Genomic DNA, 19,798 nt, shown 5'->3' with positions numbered 1-19,798 from the left:
TCAGTTTCAGACTATCAAGTAAAGTGAAAATTTTAAGACAGTGTTCTCATTTCATTTTAAAGAACATCTGTTGGGAATTATCTCACTTACAGTTTTTTCTAAACCTTTCATATTTATACATAAATAAGTTACTTCCGGTCTGAACACCACCTCTTTCTCTGAACATTATCTTTGACCCCTTTTCTTTGTTGTAAAATGAGGGGATTTGTCTAGATCTAAGCTTCTGTCCAGCACCAAGATTCTGTGGTGATCATTTTATTTATTACTTCCACCCTGAATCTTTAAATTAGTAAAATTTGGTCCTATAATACGAAGGATTCAGTAATATACATTCAGGCAGTTGTCAGATGGGCTAGGTTTGTTTTAAGATTCTGTGCAATCCATTCCTAACCCCTGTTTCCATAAATAATTGTATGACTCCTCAGCTTAATTGCTACCTACTGTTGAACAAAATACCTGAAGCTTGCTGGCTTAAATTAACTTAATTTTAATTTGATCCGGATCTTTCATTCTGGGCTGTCTTGGCTGGGCCACCCTTCTACTGGTCTTGTCAGTGGTTCCCCCTGTGGCTGCGTTTAGTTGGGAGTTGGCTGAAATATTTTGGCCTCTTTCTCTCTATGCAGTTTCAGGGCTTCTTCCTCTCCACGTGACTTCTTCATGTGACTTTTATCTCCAGCACAGTAGCCACACCTCCTGTGTGATGGCTAAGAGCTTCCAAGAGTGCATAGGTAGAAGCTACCAGGCCCTCTGAAGCTTCAGGCCCGGAACCATCAACATCACTTCCGCCACATTTTGTTGTTTTGGGCAAGTTGCAGGCCTGGTCCAGATTGAAGGGCATTAATAAGGGGAGGCGTGGTTCTCTGGGGGCTCCACTGGCCACACTCACTGTTCAGGGCATTTATGTTTTGTCCACTTGCTGTGCCCCGTGGTCAGGTGAATTTCATTGTGAGTATTGCTAACTTTAACCTTTGGACAGTTTTTAAGTAGTCATTTATAAAGCATGATGAAATGGAAAATACTGCATATGTCATGTAATTTTGATTTTGCTCAAAGTTTCATTAGAAGAACACATTTATGGAAATCTAAAAAGCTTTTTACCTCTTACTGTTTGAGCAAGTACAGTCTTAATTTTTAAGTTACTCAAAAATTCTGGAGTATTTATATTTTAATTTTTTCATATGTTCAGTTCAGACATACTGTCAAACTAGACTAAATGAAACTGAGACTGTTGATAAAATTTTTTTCTGTGGTATCATAAAAATCATTTCTGCTGAGGAATAATCTTTTTATTGTCTTTTCCCTTTATTAGTGTATTTCTTTGCCTTTTTCTTTTGTAGTTTAAAGATAGGCTATCGGCTTCTTCATGCTTTTTGTACTTTCCAAAAAAAGCTAAATTTTTATATTTAGATCTTAAAACTTTTTGGCTCTTTTAGAGAACAACAAAGGTATATGAGGTTATTTCATTGATTTTTCTACACTTTAGATCACAGTTGATATTCATTAAGAAATGAATGGTCACGAGGAGCTTATGGTTGGTGCAGTGATACAAGTCAGAGATAATTGTTGAAGGAAGGCAGAAATTCCATGACAAGCTACCCAGTGTTGAAAACTTAGAGGAACTGTTTTACGAAAGAGGTGAAATGGGATTTAAATTGGTAGTTTGTGGAAACGGGTTTTTAGCCAGTAGAGATGACTAAAAAGGTGTGAAAGGAGAGCATGAAAGAGACAGAACCCTCTTGGTACAGGGCATTGCTTATTAAGAGTCAAAGATTTACACACTTTGTTTTGAAGAATTATCCTACTGTGTGCATGTGCGCATGCAGATTCGCGCGTGTGTGTCTGTGTGTAATTGGACTTCAGTTTCTGGCTTAAAAAATAGAAGGCTGTTTTCATTTTGAGTGAGAACCTATGTTACACTGTTGATGACCCAACACCTTATTCTTCTGTCTTAAATTGAACCAACCACTTGGCTGGAGGTGCTCCTGACACAGAACTGAGACGGGGTCTGTGCTATAGACACACAACGCAGAGTGAAGAAAAGGCGATCTGCCCTCTAGGTGTAGAAGGGAAATTTTTCCAAAAGGAAAAGGACCCAAATTCTTTGCCTATTTAGAAGATACTAGAAATGAAATATAAAGAAATCAAGAAATGTTTGCATGGATGTAGAATTTACTGTGTGAGATTGTGCTTTTAAAAATCTTTGAAAATTGATTGAAATTTGGTGATTATGCTTTTGCAGGTATACGCAGGAAAATGATGGAAAGGAAAAGGCACTTGAATTACTTCTGGATCAGTCCCTTGAAATCAGGCAAATTAAGCTTAAATTTATTTTTGTATCTATTATATTCTTAATATCAGAGGCACAGTCTAAATATAGTTAGACATCCAAATATATTTTTGCTTATATGTTTCTTTTAAATGTTTCTCTTTAAAAAAATTCTGTTTTATTATTAATATTTAAATAAATTTCTTTATTTTTATGATTTCTACTTTTATTTCTCATTGTCAGTATAAAAAGCCCTGAATTTAGCATTGTTCATTACTCTTCATTTCCTTTGAATTAACCTGAAACTAAAAATGTATTTTAAAAACTTAGGTTACTTGAAATAACAGTCTCAACTATTGTAGTTCATTGTTCTACAATTAAAGAATTATTAAAGAATGTTTGTTATGAGCCTATAAAAAGCTTTCCTTTTAATCTTTACTACTGCAAATAATGTTTGTACATATTGGAAGCCAGTATGTAAAGTTTATTAACATGATCAGGTTAAACTTCACCTAACTTCATAAAAATGGGGAACCCATTTCACAGCATTCCCACCAAGTAACTTACTTTTAATTTCTCATTTTCTTTGATCGTTTGCAGAGGGCACATATGAGTCTTGTATTAAGTAGCCAAATATTGGGCAAGAAGTTTCTCTGGAAGATGTTCTATTATCTGGTTTGTGGCATGATTGTGAGCTCGCTGGTTATGTTTTTTTCAGTTAGTTTTTTTTTTCTTTAATATTTGCAGTAATACATTTACAAATGAGAAAATGAAAATAGAAGAGAGTATAAAGAAAGGGAAAGAGCATTATGAAGAGAGTCTTCAAAGGGCTGTGGATGCAGAGGTGAGTCCGGAGTACTCGGTGACTGACAGATTCGGCAGGGTGTCATTTGTTTACTCCGCGTTTAATTACACATGAGCAGGACAACATTGCTGGGAAGTGTGGAGGCTGAGGGGTATCCTTTCACCCATAATCCTGCCTCCCTGAAACAACCACTCTCTCCTTGCCTATAACTTTAAATTTTTTTACCTTTATGCTTATCTTATGATAGAGTGTACACCATGTTTTGTGACTAGCTTTCCTTATTCAACACAATTCAGTCATTTTCAATGCTCTGTACTTTTAATGGCTTCATTATATTTAATCAAGTGATGTACCATGAAGTAGCCAACCAAAAAACCTATTTGCCAGTGCTGGAAAAGGAACTTGGAAATAATATACTTATTAAGAATATATACTCTCTTTCCTCCCCCTGGAAGAATATATACTAAAGTCAGTATACTATATGAGAAATTACTGAGACAAAAATAATTATCTCTGGCTATATTCTATTGAATTCCTGAAACATGGTTGCCTTTGTTTTTCTAATTTGCAAAGTAAATGTTGTTTATTAGTAAATGTGTCTACGATTATTTTAGAAACGTAAGGAAGAGCTTAACTCATGCAGTCTGTAAACATGGGTCTTTAAAAGAAATGTCAGCTATGCAGCTGCGTTTCTAAAGGAAGGAAGGAAAAAAGAGTGCCAGTGTTTACTTCTGCTTTGTGGACCCTTTTCCTGCATCTCTGTCCCCAAGTCACTCAGTTCCCGTTTACCACCATTTAACAAGCAGTTTTGCCTGGTGGGCCCTGTCAAGATTACTGACACCTGAATTAAAGCAACGCCAGTCTACATTTTCTGCAGTGACTTTGACACACATGGCCAGTTGGCTTGTGTGGGGAACCAGAGTCTAAAGTTTTCAAAACTTACCCTTGCTGGTAATAACTTACCCTGAGCTGTGCAGCAGCACCCTGCTGTGTGCCCGTCTGTGTGATAGCTTGCCTCTGCTTGTCCCAGACTCCACTCCATCCCCTCCTCCCCTCCCATTCGTCTGCTTCCCAGGCCTTTAAATTCCATAGGTGCAGCCTTGGTACTGTTCTGCAGGGTCCTGGCTCTCTGCTTACTGTGGTCAGCACCTTAGATTATGCACACCAGGTGTATACTTTCAGGTAACCTAGCTCCGTGCTTCTGTATGGCTTGAGCAGTAAGCCTTGTGGAAAGTTTCATAACTAAGAAAGTATCACTCTAGGAATATAATTTTACTATCACTTTGTTATTCTAAAGTTTATTTTTTAGTTAATTAATTTTGGGCTGTGCTGAGTCTTGCTGCATGTGGGCTTTCTCTAGTTGCCCCAAGCAGGGGTGTCTCTTGGTGGGGAACATAGGCTTTGGAAGTTCACGCTTCAGTAGTTGCAGCACACAGGCTCAGCAGTTGTCGTGCACAGGCCCAGTTGCCCCAAGGCATGTGGAATCCTCACAAAACCCACGGGTCAAACCTATGTCCCCGGCAATGGCCAGTGGACCACCAGAGTAGTCCGAAAAGTTTTAGTTCAGGTTCACTTGAGAGAAATGATAGTTAAATTCTGGTCACTCTTCTGATCATATGTCATTTAAGGAGAAACTTGAAAGTGGTTTAGAATGCTTTCATAGCTTTAAAATAGTTTGTTTGAAAATGCTTACAGTCTCTCATCTAATGGTAGGTATCTGTGCTTGAAAACTGGAAGGACATGGAAGTGTGTAAGTTACAGACCATGGAGTCACAAGCCGAAAGGTTTCTCAAGAATCTGAAGCTAATGAGCAGGTACTGTGGTGTCACAGGTGTCTTTCCACAATTGTTATTGAGGAAATAAAGATTAGGGCTGATTGGAGGAAAAATTATATTCAGTTCAGTTCAGTCGCTCAGTCGTGTCCAACTCTTTGTGACTGCATGGACTGCACCACGCCAGGCCTCCCTGTCCATCACCAACTCCCAGAGTTTACTCAGACTCATGTCCATTGAGTTGGTGATGCCATCCAACTATCTCATCCTCTGTCATCTCCTTCTCCTCCTGCCTTCAATCTTTCCCAGCATCAGGGTCTTTTCAAATGAGTCAGTTCTTCCCATCAGGTGGCCAAAGTATTGGAGTTTCAGCTTCAACATCAGTCCTTCCAGTGAATATTCAGGACTGATTTCCTTTAGGGTAGACTGGTTCAATCTCCTTGCAGTCCACGGGGCTTTATTTTTAATAGTTATTATAATTAACGCATGTTCAATCATGGGAAAATCAAAACATATCAAGAAAATTATAAATTATCCTAATTCTGAATTGAGCTGTAACTAGTTAATTTAGTTTTGGGGTAAATCCATTAAGGTTTGGGGGGAAAAAAAAAGGAAAATTTATATATAGTTTTTCACTAAGTAATATATGGTGGTGGTTTAGTTGCTAAGTCATATCTGACACTTTGTGACCCCATAGTCTGGGAACCTACTAGGCTCCTCTGTCCATGGGATTCTCCAGGCAAGAATACTGGAGTGGGTTGCCATGCCCTCCTCCAGGAGATCTTCCCAACCCAGGAATCGAACCTAGGTCTCCTACATTGCAGGCATATTCTTTACTGACTGAGCTAAAAGGGAAGCCCAAGCAGTATATAGGAAACTCATTTTCATATCAGTAATTACATTTCTCCAACCTAATTTTAAAAGGTTGAATAGTAGTCCAGTGTACGACCGTGTCATGATTTATTAAATAGCACTGTAGTGGGAGAGCTGGGTTGTTTGCACATTTTGCTATTCAAAGCTGCACTGGGGCAGATATCCTTATAGCTAAATTATTAGTCATTTCCATGCAATGAATAAATTCCTGGAATGAAGATCACATTTTTGAGGCTTTTCAACAGTTGCCTTCCATAAGAATAGTTACTTAACAGTCTAACCAGTAGAGTGTGGGAATGTTGCTTTTAAAGATATTTACATATGGTCATGTTTTTCAACTTCCCTGGTGGCTCAGACTGTAAAACGTCTGCCTACAACGCAGGAGACCCGGGTTCAATCCCTGGGTCGGGAAGATCTCCTGGAGAAGGAAATGGCAACCCACTCCAGTATTCTTGCCTGGAAAATCCCATGAACAGAGGAGCCTTGTAGGCTCCAGTCCATGGGGTCGCAGAATTGGACACGACTGAGTGACTTCTCTTTCTTTCACTTTTCTTTCATTTTTCAACCCTCCATGATCTATACCTGTTTTTGTTTATTTTGCTTTCTTTTTGAAATAAGGTTTACCATGAGAATCCAGAGAGTCTCCTTCAGTCTAGATTTAGCACTTTTCTATATGGATTTTTGCACATTACTTTTCATCTGATTCTTTTATCATATTCCACACACAGGTTTTAACTTTTTAATTCCTAGTGTTTTTTGATTTAAATTTCAAACCCTCAGTGTTGAACCAGAGATTGTACAGGTCATGGAAAAGCAATTTTAATGTACAGTTCTTTTTCTTTCTTCTTTTTTCAAGATTAAGTTTTTTTCACATCAGAAAACCTTTCTGATTAAAGGTAAACTGGTATGCTGATTCAGATTACAGGACTAATACAGCTGAGGTGAGATCGTGTGGTGTTCAGTAGCCACTGTGCAGCACGCCAAGGGGTCTGGATTGTCGTGCATCTGGGAAACAGAGATCTCAGGCCTCACTTTATCTAATAGCATTGACTCCTTAGTAAGCCTCATGGTATACAGATGGTCTTTCTTAGGGGGTCTGTGCTAACTCTGCTCATTCCACCAAAGGGTGGCAAAAGAGGAAAGCCATGAAAGCAGTGTTCTGGTTCTTCTTTAAGATGTATGAGAACAGACATAACCACGGATTGGTGGTGGTGATCTTCTCAATTGGAGTAGAAAACTTGTCTGTCACTTTCAGTAAACCAGATTCATGAGGTGCTGAGAAGTTTAATGTAGCCTGTTAGACCCCACCCTTTGTTTTACAATGAAGTAGGGATGAAGGTTTTATTGGAATGTATCCAGGCTGCCAACTTTTGGTTTGTTTTTGATGCTGAGATAGCCTTTGATGTTAAATAGGAAGATATCAACTGAAGAATTGTCTAATCTTCAAATTTGAGGAGAGAAGGTAAAATTCAGGAGAATATATGCTCTCTGTCCACCAGTTTTGGGCTTTGGGTTAGATCAGTTGATAATATTTCCTAAAGTGTAGTGACTTTGTAAGATACACAGTTCTTTAAAAATCATCTTTTTTGCTATGTGTGCATGATCATATTTCTCTCATTATCTTTAAATGTTTATTTTCATTTGTACTTTAGTGCTTTCAGTTTTTAAGTCTTCAAGTGAACATCAGCAGTTTTATGTTTTTCTCTTCTCTCAGTGATTCGGCAGCGTATTCTGACATGGACTCAGACATACATTCATGGGAATCGTTTCTTTCTGATGTTAGAGAAGAAATTGAGAAAGCAAAGGTAAGTTATATGGTATTTTATCATTCTGTCAAAATCTGTCTGATGGTTATAACTCTAAAAGAGGTAGTGTCATACTGAAACTTTCTTTTTTGGGCTGTTAAAGACTTTTTTTGTTGTAATTAAGAATTTTTCATGAAAGAAACATTATCTTCTTAACTATTTAAGCTCAGCCCTTGATAAGATAGCAAAGTTATGTTTAATAAGGCTTAGAGCATTCTAATTAATAGAGTAATATTAGAGTTAATTAGTTAGAATTAACAGTTGCAGTTATTTTGAACTTCTTCCTTTCTTTTTTTTTTTTAATTAATTATTTTTTTCTAAATTTTTAAAAGAAAATCCATCCTGAACCCTCCTCCCTCCTCGCTCCCCATATCATCCCTCTGGGTCGTCCCAGTGCACCAGTCCAAGCATCCAGCATTGTGCATTGAACCTGGACTGGCATCTCGTTTCATACATGACATTTCACATGTTTCAATGCCATTCTCCCAAATCTTGCCACCCTCTCCCTCTCCCACAGAGTCCATAAGCCTGTTCTATACATCAGTGTCTCTTTTGCTGTCTCGTATAGAGGGTTATCGTTACCATCTTTCTAAATTCCATATATATGCGTTAGTATACTGTATTGGTGTTTGTCCTTCTGGCTTACTTCACTCTGTATAATAGGCTCCAGTTTCATCCACCTCATTAGAACTGATTCAAATGTATTCTTTTTAATGGCTGAGTAATACTCCATTGTGTATATGTACCACAGCTTTCTTATCCATTCATCTGCTGATGGACATCTAGGTTGCTTCCATGTCCTGGCTATTATAAACAGTGCTGCGATGAACATTGGGGTACACGTGTCTCTTTCCCTTCTGGTTTCCTCAGTGTGTATGCCCAGCAGTGGGATTGCTGGATCATAAGGCAGTTCTATTTCCAGTTTTTTAAGGATTCTCCACACTGTTCTCCATAGTGGCTGTACTAGTTTGCATTCCCACCAACAGTGTAAGAGGGTTCCCTTTTCTCCACACCCTCTCCAGCATTTATTATTTGTAGACTTTTGGATCGCAGCCATTCTGACTGGTGTGAAATGGTATCTCATAGTGGTTTTGATTTGCATTTCTCTGATAATGAGTGATGTTGAGCATCTTTTCATGTGTTTGTTAGCCATCTGTATGTCTTCTTTGGAGAAATGTCTATTTAGATCTTTGGCCCATTTTTTGATTGGGTCATTTATTTTTCTGGAGTTGAGCTGTAGGAGTTGCTTGTACATTTTTGAGATTAGTTGTTTGTCGGTTGCTTCATTTGCTATTATTTTCTCCCATTCTGAAGGCTGTCTTTTCACTTTGCTAATAGTTTCCTTTGATGTGCAGAAGCTTTTAAGTTTAATTAGGTCCCATTTGTTTATTTTTGCTTTTATTTCCAATATTCTGGGAGGATCCTGCTGTGATGTATGTCAGAGAGTGTTTTGCCTATGTTCTCCTCTAGGAGTTTTATAGTTTCTGGTCTTACGTTGAGATCTTTAATCCATTTTGAGTTTATTTTTGTATATGGTGTTAGAAAGTGTTCTAGTTTCATTCTTTTACAAGTGGTTGACCAGATTTCCCAGCACCACTTGTTAAAGAGATTGTCTTTAATCCATTGTATATTCTTGCCTCCTTTGTCAAAGATAAGGTGTCCATATGTGCGTGGATTTATCTCTGGGCTTTCTATTTTGTTCCATTGATCTATATTTCTGTCTTTGTGCCAGTACCATACTGTCTTGATAACTGTGGCTTTGTAGTAGAGCCTGAAGTCAGGTAGGTTGATTCCTCCAGTTCCATTTTTCTTTCTCAAGATCGCTTTGGCTATTCGAGGTTTTTTGTATTTCCATACAAATTGTGAAATTATTTGTTCTAGCTCTGTGAAGAATACTGTTGGTAGCTTGATAGGGATTGCATTGAATCTATAAATTACTTTGGGTAGTATACTCATTTTCACTGTATTGATTCTTCCAATCCATGAACATGGTATATTTCTCCATCTATTAGTGTCCTCTCTGATTTCTTTCACCAGTGTTTTATAGTTTTCTATATATAGGTCTTTAGTTTCTTTAGGTAGATATATTCCTAAGTATTTTATTCTTTTTGTTGCAATGGTGAATGGAATTGTTTCCTTAATTTCTCTTTCTGTTTTCTCATTATTAGTGTACAGGAATGCAAGGGATTTCTGTGTGTTGATTTTATATCCTGCAACTTTACTATAATCATTGATTAATTCTAGTAATTTTCTGGTGGAGTCTTTAGGGTTTTCTATGTAGAGGATCATGTCATCTGCAAATAGTGAGAGTTTTACTTCTTCTTTTCCAATTTGGATTCCTTTTATTTCTTTTTCTGCTCTGATTGCTGTGGCCAAAACTATGTTGAATAGTAATGGTGAAAGTGGGCACCCTTGTCTTGTTCCTGACTTTAGAGGAAATGCTTTCAATTTTTCACCATTGAGGATAATGTTTGCTGTGGGTTTGTCATATATAGCTTTTATTATGTTGAGGTATGTTCCTTCTATTCCTGCTTTCTGGAGAGTTTTTATCATAAATGGGTGTTGAATTTTGTCAAAGGCTTTCTCTGCATCTATTGAGATAATCATATGGTTTTTGTTTTTCAATTTGTTAATGTGGTGTATTACATTGATTGATTTGCGGATATTGAAGAATCCTTGCATCCCTGGGATAAAGCCCACTTGGTCATGGTGTATGATCTTTTTAATATGTTGTTGGATTCTGATTGCTAGAATTTTGTTTAGGATTTTTGCATCTATGTTCATCAGTGATATTGGCCTGTAGTTTTCTTTTTTTGTGGGATCTTTGTCAGGTTTTGGTATTAGGGTGATGGTGGCCTCATAGAATGAGTTCGGAAGTTTACCTTCCTCTGCAATTTTCTGGAGGAGTTTGAGCAGGATAGGTGTTAGCTCTTCTCTAAATTTTTGGTAGAATTCAGCTGTGAAGCCGTCTGGACCTGGGCTTTTGTTTGCTGGAAGATTTTTGATTACAGTTTCAATTTCCGTGCTTGTGATGGGTCTGTTAAGGTTTTCTATTTCTTCCTGGTCGAGTTTTGGAAAGTTGTACTTTTCTAAGAATTTGTCCATTTCTTCCTCGTTTCCATTTTATTGGCATATAATTGTTGATAATAGTCTCTTATGATCCTTTGTGTTTCTGTGTTGTCTCTTGTGATCTCTCCATTTTCGTTTCTAATTTTATTGATTTGATTTTTCTCCCTTTGTTTCTTGATGAGTCTGGCTAATGGTTTATCAATTTTATTTATCCTTTCAAAGAACCAGCTTTTGGCTTTGTTGATTTTTGCTATGGTCTCTTTTGTTTCTTTTGCATTTATTTCTGCTCTAATTTTTAAGATTTCTTTCCTTCTATTAACCCTGGGGTTCTTCATTTCTTCCTTTTCTAGTTGCTTTAGGTGTAGAGTTAGGTTATTTATTTGACTTTTTCTTGTTTCTTGAGGTGTGCCTGTATTGCTATGAATTTTCCCCTTAGGACTGCTTTTACTGTGTCCCACAGGTTTTGGATTGTTGTGTTTTCATTTTCATTCGTTTCTATGCAAATTTTGATTTCTTTTTTGATTTCTTCTGTGATTTGTTGGTTATTCAGCAGGGTGTTCATCCTCCATATGTTGGAATTTTTAATAGTTTTTCTCCTGTAATTGAGATCTAATCTTACTGCGTTGTGGTCAGAAAAGATGCTTGGAATGATTTCTATTTTTTTGAATTTACCAAGGCTAGCTTTATGGCCCAGGATGTGATCTGTCCTGGAGAAGGTTCCATGTGCGCTTGAGAAAAAAGGTGAAATTCATTGTTTTGGGATGAAATGTCCTATAGATATCAATTAGGAACTTCTTCCTTTCAAGAAGTAACCTTGCATCCTAGTTATATTTCTTGGGAAATGATTGAACATTTGTTATATATGTATAGTAAGGGGGAAAACAGTATTAATGGACAGTTGTGGTTTTCCTTAGAATTTGTTAGAAAAACTTAACACTTTCCTTTCTACCTACAGTCTCAGTTTGAAGAACAAATTCAGGCAATTAAAAATGGTTCTCAGCTCAGTGAACTTCCTAAAGTGCAGATTTCTGAGCTTTCATTTCCTACCTGTAACACGGTGAGTCTGTTACATCTCTTTTTTTTCTTTTTTGAAGGAAACAGAACCAAAAAGGAGTGAGGCACAATTTCTTTAATAACTGGCTAAAAGTAGTTTGTTGTTACTGGTTTGGGAGTGGGCGTGAGCTCGGTGAATAATTACCTCACTGTTTTCATCAGGTGCTAGGTGAAGCCTTCATCAGAGTGGCTCTCGTTCACCCCTCACCCCATGACCCTTCCGTCTATGCGTTCAGCCTCAACTAAGGTAGTAGGCTCTGGAGCTGCAGTCAGAAGCTGATCTTGAAAGTGTTTTTCTTCTCAATACTATGCACTCTTAATATTCAAATTTACTGTGGATTCATCTGCAAAAATAGAAATAAAAAAAGATTTAAAACATTAAAAAGGTTAGCCACCTTGAACTGAGTAAAATATTCTATTGAGCACCAGTGTTTTCAAGTTCTTACAACACATACAGAGGGGGAAAAGCATGAACTCTCAGTAGAATATTTTACTGTTAATTTTTAATTCTAGCTTACGTGATTTTATAAATGACTCAGAAGAATTTTAAAATTGAAAACCTTGGGAACTCTCAGTGTGCCAGGGGCTTGAATGATAAGAACCCCTAAAAACGGTTTACTGTGTGTGTCACGTCTCTGCTGTTCATTCGTCGGATATTTAGTGGTGATCAGGATTAGATGCGGTCTGTGCCCTCAGAATGCACATGGGTTTGGGAGTGACTTCAAGCCCATAATTATAAGCAAAGTGCTCCAAGAACATAGAATGCCATGGCAGCAGAAGTTAGGGGAAACTAACTTAACCCTGAGGCTTAGGCCTTGGCAGAAGCTCCCTTGCTGGAGGTCTCAGTGAGCCAGAGATCTGGAATAGTTCACCAGGCAGAAGGAAGGAGAGAGTGTGTGTGTGTGCGCGCGCGTGAGGAGGGCTGTGTGGTGTGAAGTTTCAGGGTCAGAATGTTCAGATGGAGGAAATAGCACATTTGGAGGCTAGAAAAAGAACACCTTTCACAGCTGTGAAAGAAGTTCACTAAGACAAAGGGGACTGTAGGGAAAAGATTGTGATACCGTACCCACAGGCCAGAACAAAGGGAGCCGTATTCCATAAGGTGTGCTCTGCAGTGTGGACTTCCCCTCAGGTCACTGAGCAGCCAGTGTAGGTTTCCAGTTAGGAAATGACGTCAGCCTGACTGCAGTGTGGAGACCTGGTGGGACAGGGGCCCGCGCAAGGGATGTGCAGCGGATCGGGTGCAGCTAGCTGTCCCTGCTGGGCCCGGTGAGAGGGGCAGCGGGGCTGGAGGGAGGAGAGCCGTCCAGTGTTCAGGTGGTCAGCTGAAAGAGGCGCTGTCTTTGCGGTCAGGGCTCAGCGTGAGTGTGTCAGGGAGTGGACGCCAGATCTGGTCTGTGTCAGGTGGCACCAGAGGAAGAGCAGGTGAGGAAGCCTGCCCGGAGGCTGCGTTTGCAGACACAGAGCTTGAGTGCCCTTGGAATCACCCAAGGGAAGCTGCCTGTTAGGAGGTTTGGATCTCGGGAAGGTATTCTAGACTGGAATTGTTTAAAAAGGGGGTATTATTCGCAACAAGCACGCAGTCATGGAGGCGTGAGAGAGGGTAGCCTGGGGTGCAGACTGGAGCTCTGACAACATGAGGGGCCTCAGCCCTTCGATGTGGACCGCAGAGCTTCTGGGAGAGCCCAGCAGGGCCTGGCAGTGTGGAGCCCTGAACAGCTTGTTTTGAGAGAGACAGTTACCAGTGACTTTTAAGGACAACAACATTTAATTTGTTATAGTTCAAGTTCTGTGCACTTCAGCAAGCAGGATTCATTATAGTTGCGCTTAATCATTAGTCTTTGTTCATGGATCTAACTCTTAGTGATCAGCTTTTGTGGTGTATTCCTCCCAGATTCATCCTAAATTACTTCCTGAGTCTTCAGGCCAGGATGGTCAAGGTCCCTCCACTTCTACAAGTCATGGGACCGGAGACCAGACAGCAGCTCCTGAGGAGTCAAGTCTGGGCTCTGCAGCTGACAGCCCAGTGGAGTTGCCCTCCTGCAGTCAGAAAGCCCCCCAGCTGCCAGAGCATGAGGGTGCTGGCCAGGCAGCTGGGCCAGAACCAGGCCCAGTGGCTGATCAGAAGTTACCTGCTGCTCCAGAGCGTGCCACTCATTCAAGCCAGTCTCCAAAGAAGCCGTTCAATAGCATTATTGAGCACCTGTTGGTGGTGTTCCCGTGTTACAGCAGGTACGAATCTAAAATGTCAGCAGCACTGCTAAATGCTTTATTGAACTGATGTTTCCTGATCAGATAACAGTTTGGCCAATTAGGAGCTGAAGTAGAAAGGACCGTGCAATTATTTTACTCAGAAGGACAAGCATTGCATTTGTCTTCCTTTCGTAAACATAAAAGTGAGCATTTTCAAACAGATTAATCCACATTCATCAGAACCCATGGCAGTTTGCTAAGATTTGGATGAACTCAGTAACATGCTCCAGCACTAATTATGGAATCAATAAATGAACTTCAAACATTAGTTTTATATTTTGGGGGGAAAAAAACTCACATATATCAAAGAAGGCAGCAGCCACTTACACTTTGTTGAACAGCCCCTCTGATTTGTTAGAGGTGTGAGGTGAAGAGACTGGATACGGTTTGCCAGTGAGTAAGGTGTGTGAGCATGTTGTAGAGGGAGAGGTAGGGAGAGCTGCTTTACAATATGTGTTAGTATCTGCTGTAAATAAACAACGTGAATCAGTTAGACACACACATGTATCCACTCCTATAGATTCTTTTCCATGTGGGTCATTTCAAAGTATTGAGTAGAGCTCCCTGTGCTGTGTAGTAGGTCCTTATTAATTATCTGCTTTATGTATAGTAGCGTGTATATGTCAATCCTAATGTCCCAGTTTATCCATCCCCCCTTCCCCCAAGGTAACCATAAGTTTCACATCTGTGACTCTTTCTGTTTTGTAAGTTCATTTGTACCGTTTTTTTAGTTTCTGCCTATAAGCAATGTCCTACGATGTTTGTCTTTCTCTGACTGACGTCACTCAGTAGGACAGCCTCGAGGTCCATCCATGTTGCTGCAGATGGGGAGAGCTGCTTTTAACTAAGGCAGCCAGAGTCATCAGTTGGGCACTTCAGTAGTGCTCCTGCATCGACCTCTGACCTCACTCTCCAGATGGGTACGAGGGGGCAGAGGGACTCCTTGTCTCAGGCCAGAGGGAGGTGAAGTGGAGGGAATGTCTCAGGGATACATCACAGAAGAGAGGAATCCACATCCAGGAATGATCCTCCACACCTCCCGTGTTACTTCTGTCTTTGACACAGTATTAGTCATAGTCTCTGGGATGAACTTCTGAAACACAGTGGTTAATTATGATTGGCCAGAATTAATGTTTTGCATTTGTCAGTGGAGCCCTGGCCACTTGGAAGTAAGTGTATCTTGTCTGCACGTAGACATATTTAGCCTAAGTTTGAGAAGCATTTTAAGTTCTCTCAAGAGCAATTACCACGCAAGTTAGTAAAAATAGTCGTTGTAATTACCAGAAGTACCTTACGAATAAAATTGTTTGCCGTCCTGTCTAAATTTGGCAGAATAAACATATGTTGCTTATGTTAACTTGCTTTTCTGCAAGTTAAAGCATATGAGGTATTAGTGCTGTAAGATACCAAGTTGCTGTTGATTAATGATATAATCACATCTGCTGCTACCTATGAAAAATACAGGAAAACTTTGAAAACTTTGTCAGTTAGATTTTTAAAGGGAGGAAGTAAAAAAATAGTTTGTTCTTAGAGATTTTATTGATTTCAAGTCAGATCCAGTGGTGTGTGATCATTCAGTGATTTTGCTTAAAGCTACAGTATGTCCAGGCTCTTAAGAAGTCAGGTTTCTAAGTAGGGAAGGAGATCTGAAGTGGATCTGTCAGGTACACTATTACTTTGAAAATCTATTAAAACAAATATTTTAGGAATAATGTTGAAATTTTCATAATGCTTTTTTTTTGGAAGAGTGATTTAGCTGCTTTTACATACAGTTACTGTTGTTTACAAATGAATTATTTGTGTATTTGATTTCATTTCTTTTCAGCTGCTGGGTTGATACTGGACATAATATTTCTTCACAGTAGAAAACTTTGACTTTGTCTTGACTTCCCCACTTTCCCTTTCAGCACGGAGCTTGCTGGTTTTATTAAAAAAGTTAGAAACAAAAACAAGACCTCTCTGTCTGGATTGAGTATTGACGAAATTGTGCAAAGAGTGACAGAACACGTCCTTGATGAAGAAAGAAAGAAAAAGGTCAGTGTTTCATTTAAATTCATTATATACTCCACTTTCTTCCTATTTATTTATAAAATGTGAGAATTGTGGGATAAAATGCTTCCAACAAAAGATGGGGAGCAATGCAGTAGACAGTGTGCATGTTTTGAGTGACTGAACTTGCTTCCCTGCTGTACATTCTGGCCGCAGCCAAGTCCAGGAAAGGGCTGGAGGCTGTCTGCACCCAGCTCTGCTGTTGCTGTGCCCAGGGCCGCCCAGGACCCGCCCTCCATGCCTGTCGGAGCATCGCCCGAAACCAGGGGGCCGAGGACCGAGGACGTCCCTGTGAGTGCTGTGTGCATGACCGTGGCGTTCCCTCTGTTCTGTGAAGAGCGGAAAGAAAACAGCTGTTAGTCCATGATGTAGCCTCATGTTTTTCTTTTCTCGATGGACTTTCTTTGAGCTTCCGTTAGAAGCCACGTTTAGGTGACTTGAGTGTTCGGTTAGAGGAGCCAGTGACTAGCGAGGTTCTCCCCACTGTTGTAGGGACTTCAGGGCCCCTGCATGTGGGGACAAGAGGTGCAGTGGCCACACCATGGACATGGGGCCTGTAGACGGTCAGATCCGTTCCTCACGTCAAGTGTGAATAGTTGGCAGAATTCATTTTTGGCCGGTTTTCTTCTAGGCGACCATAGGCTTTGGAATCACACGAACTTGGTTTCATCGCTAACAGCACTGTGAGCTGGGATCATATCTGCTTGTTGTGGTTGTTGTCTGATGAAGTCCTATGGTGGGGTTAGCAGGGCCACGTACTGTTCCCGGAACAGACTGGCTGCTTCCCTCTTCTCCCCATCACGTGCCTGGGGACGGGGGTTGGGGGCATGCTGAAATGGGCTGAGGTTGCTCTTATTTGATATACTCATTTAAATTGTTTATTGTCCTTTTAGACAATGAGAATGTTAGTTACATAGAACTTTCTATAAAATACCATTATATCTATGATCTCAGTTGATAAGGTATTATAACTGTCTTTATGAATGAGGAAACCAAGGCACTGATGACTCATGCTTCTGGCCGGCGTTCCTTCCTTTGATTTGTGTGTGCGGCGTGTAATCCCCTGTCCTCGCCCACACGGACCTCACACACTGGGGACCATGCAGTAGGCGCTGAACATGTGGGTGGTAGGGAGGCGGGCCCCTGGGTGGCTCCCAGCCGTGGGCCCCAGGAGGATTCTGGCATGGATCACATCTTCCCCTTCTGTCCAACTTCAGGTGAAAGTACAATGAGAAGAGCTGTAGGCAGAGTGGGGTCGGCAGGACTGCACGGAGAGCGCTGGTTCGCTGACCCGACCTGGGCTGTGCCTCCTTCTGTGAACCTGTTTTTGTCCCTCCCATACATTTTCACTTTCCACCAGCCCTCAGAGATTTTCCTCGTCACATACACTTGGGTGCCAGAGGGTACCCCCCCACCGCCGCCACCACTGAGAAAGCTTATACCGTGCAGAGCATTCCTGCCAAGCAGGAATCCTCTCCCTCTCAGGGGTGTTCCAGCTGGTTATGTGCTCTGTGGTCCAACAACCAGACCAGCTTCTCAGCATTCTCACTGATTTGTGTGTGTGTGTGTGTGTGTGTGCACATGCACACTCGCACACTTATTGGCCACACCAAGATAGACCATAATCACCTTTCAAGGTGAGATTACTTTCTGCTTCACGGTTCATGGTAATAAAGACGTGAAAGCTGACTTATAAGAAAAATATGTATTGAAACCAGGACTTAATTTGCTAATCATAGGTTGTTTTTTTTTTTTTTAAAGTAACGATGTTTTGTATTTTTAACCACAAAACCACAGAAGTAATGTGGTTCTTAATAGAAGGTCCAAATAAAAAGAACATATAAAGAACCCAAAACCCACCCTCTAAGGGTAACCAGTATTATTATCATATTGGTATGCATTTTTTCTGAACTCTTTTTTTTTTATTTGTGTATATGTGAATATAGTCAAAACCATGTACATGCATTTGTTTTCTTTTTACTTTTTCACTTAGAAATACATTGTGCTGAATTATCATGTTGGGAAGTAATAGCTGTCTTTTTTTCTAAACTTTGTGCTGTGCTGTGGTTAGTCACTCAGTTGTGTCCGACTCCCTGCAGCCCCATGGATTGTAGCTCCCCAGGCCCCTCTGTCCATAGGAGAGTCTCCAGGCAAGAATACTGGAGTGGGTTGCCATGCCCTCCCCCAGGGGATCTTCCCAACCCAGGGATTGAGCACAGGCCTCCTACATTGGAAAGTGGCAGGTCAAGGCCACCTTGCAGAGGCCTTGACCTGCCATTTCCCCCAGGGCTCTTGCCTCCAGTTTTCCCAGACCCTTCCCTGGGGGCCACAGAGGGGAGGGGAGGGGAGTGAGATCGCATCTGTCCCATCACTGTCTGGTGCCTGGTGGTGGCTGCAGTGCCCTGAGAGGGACAGAAAACCCTGTTCAGCAGTTCAGGGATTCACAGCCTTCAGGCGCTGCCCCGACCCTACTCCCTGGCCATCACCCACTGCCGGGGCTGCATTCACTCACTTTCTGACAGTTCCTGGAGCCTCCCTTTGGGGCCAGGTTCCTCGCTGGCTGATAAGAACACACGGAAGCAAAGCCATTTCCTGCCTTCAGGGTGCTCAGAGTTAAGAGGAGGGAGTGAGAGTCGAGGAGAAGGCCGCGGCGTAGGGCGGGTGCTGGGGTCTGCAGGGAGGTCGTGGTGCCTGGAGTCCTAGGGTGGCACCAGCTCCGCTTCCACACGAGAATGCTATCTGTATCCTCAGACTGAGTGTTGGGGCCAGGAGCCCTCCCACTCACCTATGTCCCCTGACAGGGATATTGCTGAATGAGCCATCAGTTTGTTTTGATTTGATTTATGCAAGTAATCCACATTGATAGAAACTTTAGAAAAATAGCAAAGAAAAAGTTAAATCTGTCAACCCAAAGTAGCCAGTCACCATCATTAACATTTTATATCTTTCCAGATTCTTTTCTAGGCATCTCTATATACAGACATTCTCTCTCTGTTTAAAAACTTAAATTATATACTCATATGTTTTGTTAGCCAACTATTATTCAGAGAGCTTTTGGGACCAGCTTTCTATACCTGGTGGCTCAGATGATAAAGCACCTGCCTACAATGCTGGAGACCCAGGTTCGAGCCCTGGGTCAGGAAGATCCCCTGGAGGAGGGCATGACAACCCACTCCAGTATTTTTGCCTGGAAAATCCCATGGACGGAGGATCCTGGCCAGTTCATGGGGTCGCAAAGAGTTGGACACGACTGAGCGACTTCACTTTCACCTTCTGTACCAAGGATTACAGAATTCCATCAGGATTTTAATCAGCCTCACGATAATCCATAGTGTAGAGGTGTCATAATTTATTACTGTCTCCAGCTGTTAGATAATTAGATGAATAGTTAATTTGTAATATGCAGCTAGTACCATACTTCAGGTATGGAATGGGATAAATAGGTATTTGTAGTATTTAACTGTGAGTGAGTTAACTGCATAAATCATGATTTTTATTTGAGAAAATGAAAACTTTGTTTTTTCCTAAGAAATATTATTCAAAAAATAAGTTGTTCCCTCAGTCTGCTTAACTGTAATTGAGAATAATTTGCACCCTGTGCTGCAAAAGTTTTGGAAAGCCAATTGTGGGAAGAGTCCTTTATTACTGGGATACATCTGTTTCCACAGGTGTCCTGCGCAAATTCCTGTGAAATGTGCCGAGAAGTATTCAAGTCCAAACACGTGCGTGAGCTGCAGTGTGGGCACAGGCTTCACAAGGGGGTGAGAGTTCCCTGTGGCTGTTTGCACGCTGCGCATCCTGACTGGAGTGTTTAGAAAAGAGAAAGGGACTTTTTCCCCTAGACTTCAGCCCT

The 19,798-nt window shown here is 40.8% G+C and overlaps 2 protein-coding genes across 14 annotated transcripts in view; one reads left to right on the top strand and one right to left on the bottom strand.

The window, feature by feature from the left end:
* TTC3 (tetratricopeptide repeat domain 3) overlaps positions 1–19,798 on the top strand; it is a 129,788-nt gene that overhangs the window by 106,492 nt on the left and 3,498 nt on the right. For 8 of the 13 annotated variants that reach the window (XM_070377423.1, XM_070377454.1, XM_070377477.1 and 5 more), the window contains 9 exons: positions 2,240–2,308; positions 3,014–3,110; positions 4,785–4,885; positions 7,431–7,521; positions 11,546–11,647; positions 13,538–13,875; positions 15,804–15,930; positions 16,102–16,236; positions 19,614–19,706. In XM_070377423.1, coding sequence (XP_070233524.1) covers positions 2,240–2,308; positions 3,014–3,110; positions 4,785–4,885; positions 7,431–7,521; positions 11,546–11,647; positions 13,538–13,875; positions 15,804–15,930; positions 16,102–16,236; positions 19,614–19,706 — 1,153 coding nt within the window. The other 5 variants (XM_070377417.1, XM_070377445.1, XM_070377432.1 and 2 more) reach the window with 5 other exon arrangements.
* The window catches only part of VPS26C (VPS26 endosomal protein sorting factor C), a 69,460-nt gene continuing 61,524 nt past the window's right edge, over positions 11,863–19,798 (bottom strand). Inside the window, exon 9 of the mRNA XM_070377489.1 lies at positions 11,863–11,987. The gene's annotated coding sequence lies outside the window, so the exon portion shown is untranslated. The remainder of the gene's footprint in view (positions 11,988–19,798) is intronic.

This window comes from Bos mutus, chromosome 1 (genome assembly GCF_027580195.1).
Source record: "Bos mutus isolate GX-2022 chromosome 1, NWIPB_WYAK_1.1, whole genome shotgun sequence".
NCBI classification, from domain to species: domain Eukaryota; kingdom Metazoa; phylum Chordata; class Mammalia; order Artiodactyla; family Bovidae; genus Bos; species Bos mutus.
Note: the sequence above shows the minus strand (reverse complement) of the source record. Positions and strands in the feature narration are given on the sequence as shown.